The sequence below is a fragment of the Syngnathoides biaculeatus genome, chromosome 22 (assembly GCF_019802595.1).
Source record: "Syngnathoides biaculeatus isolate LvHL_M chromosome 22, ASM1980259v1, whole genome shotgun sequence".
Lineage (NCBI taxonomy): Eukaryota > Metazoa > Chordata > Actinopteri > Syngnathiformes > Syngnathidae > Syngnathoides > Syngnathoides biaculeatus.
Genome location: NC_084661.1, coordinates 16378459 through 16388502, shown reverse-complemented (window position 1 = coordinate 16388502; position 10044 = coordinate 16378459). Strand labels below are relative to the sequence as shown.

General features: G+C 48.1%; 1 protein-coding gene across 1 annotated transcript in view; it reads right to left on the bottom strand.

The window, feature by feature from the left end:
* Positions 1–3726: 3726 nt before the first annotated feature.
* thrab (thyroid hormone receptor alpha b) overlaps positions 3727–10044 on the bottom strand; it is a 108220-nt gene continuing 101902 nt past the window's right edge. The window contains exons 14-15 of the mRNA XM_061809383.1: positions 7136–7246; positions 3727–7077 (exon numbers count right to left, since the gene is read on the bottom strand). Coding sequence (XP_061665367.1) covers positions 7155–7246 — 92 coding nt within the window. The 3' untranslated portion in view covers positions 3727–7077; positions 7136–7154. The remainder of the gene's footprint in view (positions 7078–7135; positions 7247–10044) is intronic.

Here is a 10044-nt window from a genome sequence, read left to right as displayed (position 1 = left end):
CCCTGCGAAGAATATGCGAGTAGTTTGTCGTCACGTCGACGATCAAACGCTTGAATTATGCGGCCCCGCTGCGCTTGCCAGGAGAGGAAATGAAGTGCACGCTCTTCGGGGGTGGGGGGAGAGACAATCAAACACAACAATCCGAGTGTTTCTGTGAGTGATGAATCGGGCCTGAGCAATTTTTTTAGCTCTTCGGCGTGATCTGCGGACAGCAGGCCGCTGCGGTGGACACTTCTGGGAGTGACCGCGAATGAGCGAGAAGACCTGGCGGTTGCTGGCTCACAACGGCAGCCGGCTCTGAACCGGCGACGCTGGCTCGCTGGTGAGGTTGCGGTGAAGGTGACGCAGCGTCAAGAAAACCTGGTCACATAGCGGCGACTACAGTAATTCCCGGCCTACGGAGCGCACCTGGTTATAAGCCTTGGTACAAAGAAAGAGTTTAACGCTAGCGCCGCGCTAAACGGCTAAACTCTTTCTGTGTACCGAGGTTTAGAACCAGGTGCGCTAGTGTTAGCATGGCGCTTTCCCAAGCCCCGACGACGAGGTGCTCTAAAGCTGCTGCGCCAGCCTGAAGTCCTGGTCCACATGTTAGATGTCAATTCAGACTTTTCTCCCTTTACCCTTTTTAGCCTTCCTCAACGTTTCGTGCACGCACTCCTGGTTGACAACGAGGCGCTCTAAAGCAATCATGCTAGTGTGAATCCAAGGACCACAGTTGACTGTCAAATTACGGCAAATCTTCCGTAATTCCCGGCCTACAGAGCCCTCCTGGTTATAAGCCTCGGTACACAGAAAGAGTTTAACCCTAGCGTGGTGCTAGTGTTAGCGCGGCGCTAGCGTGCATACCTACACGACACATCCCACCAAGGTCGCTGTGCGGCTTTTCCAAGCCGTGACGACGAGGCCTTCCTCCATGTGCCACGCACGCACACGGTGCTGACATCGAGGCGGTCAAAAACAATCATGCTAGTGTGAATCCTAGGTCTACAGATTTGACTGTCAAATTAATCAAACCGGCAAATCTACCGTAATTCCCGGCCTACAGAGCGGACCTGCTTATAAGCCTCGGTACACAGAAATTGTTTAACGCGAGTGCGGCGCTCGTGTTAGCGCGGGGCTAGCGTTAAACTCTTCCTGTGTACCGAGGCTTATAACCAGGTGCGCTAACGCTGGCACCGCATAAACCCCAGGGTTGAAAGCGTGTGCAAAAAGTCGCGGCTTGTAGCGCCGGACATTACGTTAATATGCGCCGACTGAGTGAAACGCAGCGCTTTCTAGGCGGCGAACAAGCGGGCGACGGCATCGCGCTTGTTACTGTGAGGCCTTCCTGTGCCGAGAAACTTCCAGCGCCCCCCCCCCCCAAAAAAAATGTTTTCATTCCTCACGTAAGCTCTTCAAACACAGGGCGCCTCCCTGAGAGGTCCTCGGTACGTGCAACTCATTTGTTGGACCCGCTTTTGCATCCGCGAGCCTGTCAACAAGCAGCAGTTTCTTCTTCTTTATTTTGTGCAAAACAAACGTGCGTGAACGGCTCCAGCGATTGTTTAACCAAGCGGCACTGACAACAATACCAAACATCACGCCCGAATGTTTGACTTTTTATCAATGAAATCGTTTTTGTTTTTTTTTTTTTCTCCCACCCCCTTCCATAAATAATTCACAGAATCAACGAGAAGCGAAGCCGCTCCTGTTTATGTCCACAAACGAGAGAATGTTTACCGGGAGCGGGAAAATCTTGGGGATTTATTCAAACTCACAAGGCTGTCTGAAGGTCGTCTCAGGATCGCTGTGAAAACAAGATGCTGTGTGAGATCATTTTAATGTGAGCAAAAAAAGGCAGTAGTGTGTGAGGATGTGCGAGTACTATGTGTGAGGGCATTTCGGTAGTTTGTGTGAGAGACAATAGAGAGCGTTTCAGTTGTGTGTGCGAGCGAAAATCTCTCAGTAGTGGTTGAGCAACAATTTTGGTAGTTTGTGAGAGGATTTCAGTTGTGTGTGAGCAAAAAAGTAGTGTGAAAGCATTTGGCTAATTTGCGTGAGAGTTTTCCGTCATGTGCGTCTGAGAATTTCACTGGTGTGAGTTTCAGTCGTGTGAGAGCAACAAATTTAGTAGTGTATGAGAGGATTACAGTTATGTGTGAGCATTTTAGCAGTGTGTGTAAGGATTTCAAATGTATGAGTTTGTTTCAGTCGTGTCTGAGCAAAAAAAGTCATGTGAAAGCATTTGTCTTGTATGTGTGAGTTTTCAGTCATGTGCGCCTGAGTATTTCAGTCGTGTGAGAGCGTTTTAGTAGCGTGTGTAAAGATTTCAAATGTATGAGTGTTTCTGTAGTGTGTGAGCAAAAGTAGTGTGAAAGCATTTGACTCGTGTGAGTTTTCAGTCATGTGCGTCTGAACATTTCAGTAGTGAGTTTCAGTTATGTGTTAGCAAATTTTTTAGGTTGTGAGAGGATTTCAGTTGTGTGAGCATTAGTTGCACGTGTAAGGATTTGAACTGTATGAGTGTGTTTTAGGAGTGTGTGAGCAAAAAAAAAAAGTCGTGTGAAAGCATTTGACTTGTATGTGTGAGTTTTCATTCATGTGCATCTGAGCATTTCAGTAGTGTGTGAGTAACAAATTTAGTACCGTAATTCCCGGCCTAGCGTCGCTAGCGCTTTCTGTGTACCGAGGCTTATAACCAGGTGCGCTAACGCTAGCAACACGCAAATAGTTATGAGAGAATTTCAGTCGTGTGTGAGCAAATAAAGTCAAGTGAACGCATTTGACTTGTACGTGTGAGAGTTTTCGGTCATGTGCGTCTGAGCATTTCGGTAGTGTTTGGGAGTTTCAGTAGTGTGTGAGTGAAATTTTGTAGTTTAGTAGAGAGCAGTGTGCGAGAACATTTCGGTCGCGTGTCTGAGAGGTTTTCAATCGTGTAGCGAGCAAAAATTCCGTAATTTGTGGTAATGTGTGAGAGTATTTCAGTAGTTTGTGAGCAAGAAGTATATGGAATTTTGACCGTGATCAAAATTTGCAAAGACCAAGTGAAGTTCGCGTACGTCTGTCGGTAAAAACATATTTCTCGTGGCAATTCTGTCCACCCCCCCCAAAAAAAAAAATGAAAGCGTCTGTCTGGGAGCGTCGTCCTCGCCTGACCTGATTTGCAGGCCCACGTACGTGCACCGGGACGAGAGGGAGGGGGGGGGCAAAGAGGGCGAGGGGGGGCTTACATAAGACGAGGCCTCCGACGTACGCGGCTTACATGCGCTCATGAATTATCGCAGCCCGCCGACACGCGAGCAGGAAAAAAAAAAAAAAAAAGTCAGCCGGGAAGGGGAACGTGGAGCCCGCGAAGGCCGCTGATCGTTTTTTGAGCCGTGAACTTGAGGAGAGGGAGGGGGGTGGGGGGGGGGGGGGGACGACGACGATAAATTACGCGAGCGGCGGCGAATCGCGAAGCTTTTCCGCGGCTCAGTGGAAAATTCCCACAATGACCAAGCGGGGAAAGAAGAGAAGAAGAAGAGGAAGGAGGGGGAGGATGTTAGCGTGGGTGGTTTGTGAGTGGGGGGGGGTGGATAGAAGGGCGTATCCAGAGAGGAGGGGGGGGGGGGGGGCGCAGGGATTGGCCGAGAGGAAAGCTGCCCGCATGAGCTCACATCCCCCACGACAGGAAAGGAGGACCTTTCTGCATGGCCAACAACACGCTCACAAGCAAAACTTCCGACATCCACGTAATGCTGTCGCTTGTTGTCGGGATGGGGGGGGGGGGGGTCAGTGGGTGCCGGGGAGTATAAAAGTCTGCGGTTCGAGTGTTTTCGTGGAAAACCAAATCAGCGGCGTGTGACGAGCGTCCCACTTTCGCCAGGAAAAATGCATTCTCTATTGGTTTTAAGTCTTCTCCATCCACTTTCTTTGCCGCTTATCCCCACGAGGGTCGCGGGGATCGCTGGAGCCTATCCCAGCTGTCAACAAACAGGAAGCGGGCTACACCCTGAACTGGTCGCCGGCCAATCGCAGGGCACATCGGGACAAACAGTTGCGCTTGCAATAGCACCTATGGACAATTTAGAGTGTCCAATTAATGTTGCATTATTTTTTTTGGGGGGGGGTGTGGGGGGAAACAGGAGTGCCCACCCGGAGGGAACCCACGCAGGCGAGGACGGCGAGAACATGCAAAACTCCACACAGGCGGGGCCGGGTTCGAACCCGGGGGCCTCAGAATTGTGAGGCCAACACTATACCCGCTGAGTCAACTGTCCACCCCCCCCTCCCCAAAAAAAAAATGGATGACAAACACGTGATGTTTTCGGTTCAATTTATTTGTGCATTATCATCATCCCAAAAAAAAAAAAAATACTCGACAGACCAGAGAGGCGGTGAGAAGTCACTTTAGTCACATATTTATTACATAAATATTTCATTAAAATAGACCAGCGACAATTACCATAAAAATATCTTCCTTTGAAAAGCCCGACCCACAAAGAATTTTTTTTTTTTAAACCAAAACAAAACAAAAACACACGGACCTTTTTTTTTTTTTTTTTTTTTAAGTTTTTGTTATTTTTTAACACACGAACACGCTGATTGTCACACATGGACCAGCGCGCGCACACACCTGACCTGACGCCCCCTTATCCTCACGAGGGAGGCGCGCTGGCGGTCAGGTGCAAGCGGGAGGGGGTCCAGCGTGCCGTTGCGGTGTTATGAGGACGTCACAGTAGATCGGCGGCCATTTTCCTGCTTGGGTTTTTATTGTTTGTCGTGTTTGATGCTCGTTTGCATGATTTTTATTTTATTGTATTTGATTTTTGCCACGTCGACACACAACTGACTTGCGCAATCAAGAAAAAAAAATAACAATAAAAAAAAGAACGCAGAGATTTTAATTCTCAATTCCTGAAAGATTGAAAACTAGACAAAGTGTCGACATGGACTCCGTGCACCCCTTGTGACCGGCGTCTGAGGACACGGAGGCGAGAAAGGTCGCGCCCCCCCCCCCCCCACCACCCCCCACCCCCGGTGTGCCGCTTAGGCCGCGTTCGCACAGCCCGTCCAAAGCGGGTTTTGGACGGTCCGCGTGAAAGGCTTCTGAGGTAATACTTGAAGCGGAGTCGCGGCTGTGTGAAAGGACAAAACGGCCAACGTTCCCCACGGTTCGCTCGTCTGACTGACTGACGCCAGCGCACAGGACGCGTCGGTGTCCTGCTTTGCTGGGTTCCGCGTGAAAGACAGACCGATAATTCACCACGTTTGCACATACCGGATGATTTACAATGATCAGAGTGCGGGATATTGCCGCACCGCTGTGTGAACTTGCGCAGAATCGAACCCATGTCCGGCTTGGCTGGGTTTTGCGTGAAACTGGACGAAATGCCAGCGCTGACAGTTGATGTCACACAGAGCCCAGAGTTGACCTCAAATTGTGTCTGACTACACACAAGACACAGGAATGTCCGAATTTGTTGTGTTTTGTGTGAAAGACAATGTGGAAATTTTGCAAACGCATTGACCACAGAATTAATATCCAAATATTGCTACGTCAATTTGCGCACACATACTTCAATGTCCTGCGACGCTACGTTGTGTGAAAGGTGAACTTTTCTACGGTTCTAACTCTTGATGAGACGCTTTCTGATTCCTCACAGGATGCCAACTACGTTTGTATATTTTTTCTTGGACACATAGCAAACAATTTTGTAAACAGATGTGGCAATATCCTGTTTTTTCTGGGTTCTGTGTGAAACGCAAAGCTGAACAACTTTCATTCATTTCTGTCTCTCGATGGGCCAATTTGAAGGATTTCTCCCAGGACGCCAGTGACGTACTTCGCGCACATAGTAAACACACCTGCGCACAGACAGGCCAATACCCTGCTTTTGCTAGGTTCTGTGTGAAACGCGAAGGTGAACAACTTTCATTCTACTCTGCCTCTCGATGGGCCAATTTGAAGGATCTCTCCCAGAACGCCAGTGACATGTTTCCCGCACATAGTAAACACACCTATGCACAGATGAGGCAATATCCTGCTTTTGCTGGGTTCTGTGTGAAACGCGAAGGTGAACAACTTTCATTCTCTTCTGTCTCTCGATGGGCCAATTTGAAGGATTTCTCCCGTGACGCCAGCGACATGTTTTGCGCACGTAGCAAACACACCTGCGCGCAGACGAGGCAATATCCTGCTTTTGCTGGTTTCTGCGTGAAAAGAGAAGCGGAACATCTTTTAATGACTGCCGATTCAGGCTTTTCTCACAGCACGCCAACTACATTCGACCTCCTCCCCACACAAAGTGGATGTCGTTATTGGAGCACTTGGAGTGGAACCAAGAGAAGGATTTTTTTTTCATATTTTTTTGTGTTGATCTTTTCACTTATCTCGCTCCAATTGTAATCTGAGAAGGTCTGCCCGTCATCCTGACACACCTCACGTTCTTTGGCACCTACCTAACCTCCCTGAGCGCGTGCAGGGTCGGGTCACGGTCACACCGAGGCCTTTGGGACGGACTGGAGAGCTTATCAGCGAGGTGGTTTGTGTGAAGCCCCCCCCCAAAAAAAAAAAAATATGAATAACTTTCCAAAGAGCTTTGAAATCCGCAGACACAGCACAGCTCACGTCGCAGTGCGCACACGTCGGAGTCGGCGTCTTTTTCTCGAGTGTCAAAACGGTGGACAGACACTCGAGTACAACGTTAGCGCGACACACAAACACCGAAGACGAGCACGCGAGCCTCGTCTGTCCCCGTGCGGCAAGCGAACAAGAAGAAGAAGAAGAAGAAGAAGAAGAAGAAGAAGACGACGTCTCGGGCGGACGTGAGGTCTGGAGAGGTGTTTGGACTTTGCTGGTGTGGTGTGAGGCGGCTCGGACCTGCTACGGAGCGTTTTTGTTTTGATGTCGACATCCCTTCGTTTGGGTTCCCGGCTTTGCATACGACTTGAGGACGGACGTGTGCGGCGGCAGCGGCGGATGTCGTTTGCGAGGCGGGACACATACACGAGAGACAGAAGCGACGAGGGAGGGGGTGGGGTGGGGGGGGAGAGCCCAAAAACACCCTTCGAGGCCCGTCTTTTCTGACCTGAGCATCCGTTAAGTATATTTTCCACCTGACAAACATTTGCATATGTAAAGCACTCGATAAGCATCTGCAGATAATACTCATACCTCTCATTTGTGTACATTCTTAGCTGTCTTGGCATGATAAGTCCCAGCCTCTAACGACGTCGGCCGTCCTGTTAAGTGCTCTCTGTCGGGCTTTGCTCTGCGCACAATTCCCTGAGGAGGGGGGGGGGGTCAGAAAAATAATCACTTGATTTGAAAATGTGCATACCGACATGATACATCCCACCAAGGTCGCTGCGGGGCTTTTTCTCCAAGGGACGACGAGGCGCTCTAAAGCTGCCGCGCCGGCCTGAAGTCCCGCTCCACGCGTTAGATGTCAATTCAGACTTTGGAAATTTTCTTTCCTCCCTTTTCCCTTTTCGGCCTTCCTCCGTGTGGCATGCACGCACTCGCGACTGACAACGGGGCGCTCTAAAGCAATCATGCTCGTGTGAATCCAAGGTCCACAGGGTGACTGTCACATTAATCAACCCGTCAAATCTACCGTAATTCCCGGCCTACAGAGCGCAGTTATAAGCCTCGCTAGCGTTAGCGTTAAACTGTGTACCGGGGCTTATAACAAGGCATGCTAGCGCCGCGCTAACACTAGGGTTGAAAGTGTGTGGAAAAAAACCCGCGGCTTGTAGACTGGAAATTACGCTATTCCTTTTTCAGTGATTCCCAACCACCGTGCCAAGAGCTCAACAGGGGTTAAAAGTACCCAATTTCACTTTCTTAGTCCTACAAGTACTATCAATTTTTCCCTCAAATAATGTGTCTTTGTTCCTACGTTATCTACTTTAGCGACATTTAATGTCAGGCAAAACAATTAATTTATATATCAGGTAACTATTCAGACAACAGAATATTAGCTGTGTCCATGTAAAGATGGTAGATTGTGACGAGGCCGTAAATACATATATTGGATGTACACTTTTTTTGTACGTCATTACTCTAATAAGCAGTTAAGAAGGATACCTTTGGCTCATCCTCCTAAAATAAAACAGAAGTAGACGCCCACGTTGGAAGGAGCCTTTGAATTGGGACAGACCTCACGCGAGAATTTAAAAGGGCAACAAGTTTTATAGTTTCATGTGTACACCAGCAGTACAAAAACAAAGGCACAGAAAACCATTTTTTTTGGCATTGTATGCCTTCAAATGGTGCTAGACTTGGAGAATTAGCTGTTCCCAGTTTTATTAGCGTATATGACGCAGCTGTTTCTGTTTCAATAGCAGAGGAGCTAGCATAAGCAGCTAACGCTGGCTAGCATTCAGCTAATTGTAACTGGGGCTGCTATTAGCGTACGCAATATTGTCGTATTGATATTTTTTGAAGACGTTGGCCGGACTTGGACAATTAGCTATTCGAGTTTTATTAGCGTACATCACGCAGCTGTTTCTCTTTCAATCGCAGAGCAGCTAGCATTCAGCTAACTGTCACTGGGGCAGCTATTAGCATACGTAATATTGTCATATTGAGATTATTTGAAGATGTTCGCCCACTTAGCAAATAAGAACTCCACAAAATGTGACGGCAGGCTATCTGTCGACCCCCATGAGTTATGACGAAGCATCATAAATATAAACTATTATTATGATTTTGGCACCTGACGACATCCTCCTGACATCACATAATCTCATGCATGCTTTTTTTTTCTTCTAAAATAAATCTCTGCAGCGACGCGCTTCAAACACGACCGGCGCTCTCATTATTCACTCCCGCCGCCTCGGAACTTGTGAAATTGTTCCCGAGCGCGGCCCCAATCGCACCGGACGCACGATTGGGGTACATTCCTCTAAAGTGTGGCACGCTAGAGACGGACGGGCCTCAAAAGGTGCCGGGAAGGTTTTAAGGCTGGGGGGGGGGTGTCATGCAGACAAATTAACAACAGCAACAAAATATCCCAAATTCCAGATATGATTCATGACTCGCAGGAATTGCATCATCTCATTGTCAACAGGGAAGGGGAAAAAATGGATCATAACTATTGAATCTTTACATCACAATCATTTCAAATGATTTGATTGGTTTGAAGTGTTTCAGATGGCTTGTAGTGTTTACCCCGTTTTTCCTCTTAACACACCCACACACAAAAAAAGGAAAATGGCGCTTTACAAAATGTGGGAAAAGTTAATCATTTTTGAAGGGCTTTTCCTTAAATTTGAGGAAATTTGATGCAGCGAAGACAACAACAACAAACGAAAACAACATTTAGGCAACAATCAAGTTCACGGAGAAGTTTGACACTGCGACACGAGTGGGGGCCGGGGGGGGCACTGAAAAGGATTCACTGCACATTGAATGATGAGGACAAACAAAATAAAAGTTGGTGTCCATCTAAGGCTCATCATCTTTTATTAAAAACTTTTTTTTTTTTTTTTACCTGAGAGAATCCTTCAACAGCTTTCGTTACCCAGTCACAAAAAAAAAAAAAAAAAATGTGTATTGGTTGGCATGCGTGTGGGTGGGGGACGTGGCCTTGTTGCTCTCACGTGGGAGGGCGAGAATTCTTTTGCTAATTCATGCGTGGAAGCACTTTTTTTTTTTTTTTAAAGACTGTATCACATACTGCACTTATTTAAAATATAATCGTAAACTTTGCCGCCAAGGTCAAAATCCAAACGCGCATCCAAAGTGCTTGTGAGTGAAGTGCTTTTCGTTGGGGGCTAGTGACACGTCGCACGTTGCCGAGCGCGCCCGTTCGGGTCCGCGCCGGGGTAAAAAAAATGTTTAAGCTACGTATGTCTCGAAGAGGTGGGGAATTTAGGGGGAATTCAACAATTCAATTGAAGACTTTTTTTGGGGGGGGTGGCAGGCAGCCGCCCACCAAGAGCAACAAGCACAACGTGGCACTCACAGATGCACAAATGACAAAAACAACATCCTGGTTAGCAGCGGGGCTAAAGGTCAACTTGGGGCTCGCCGGTGTGCGCGGTTACCCAAACGCGGACGCGACGACGGCTGTAAAT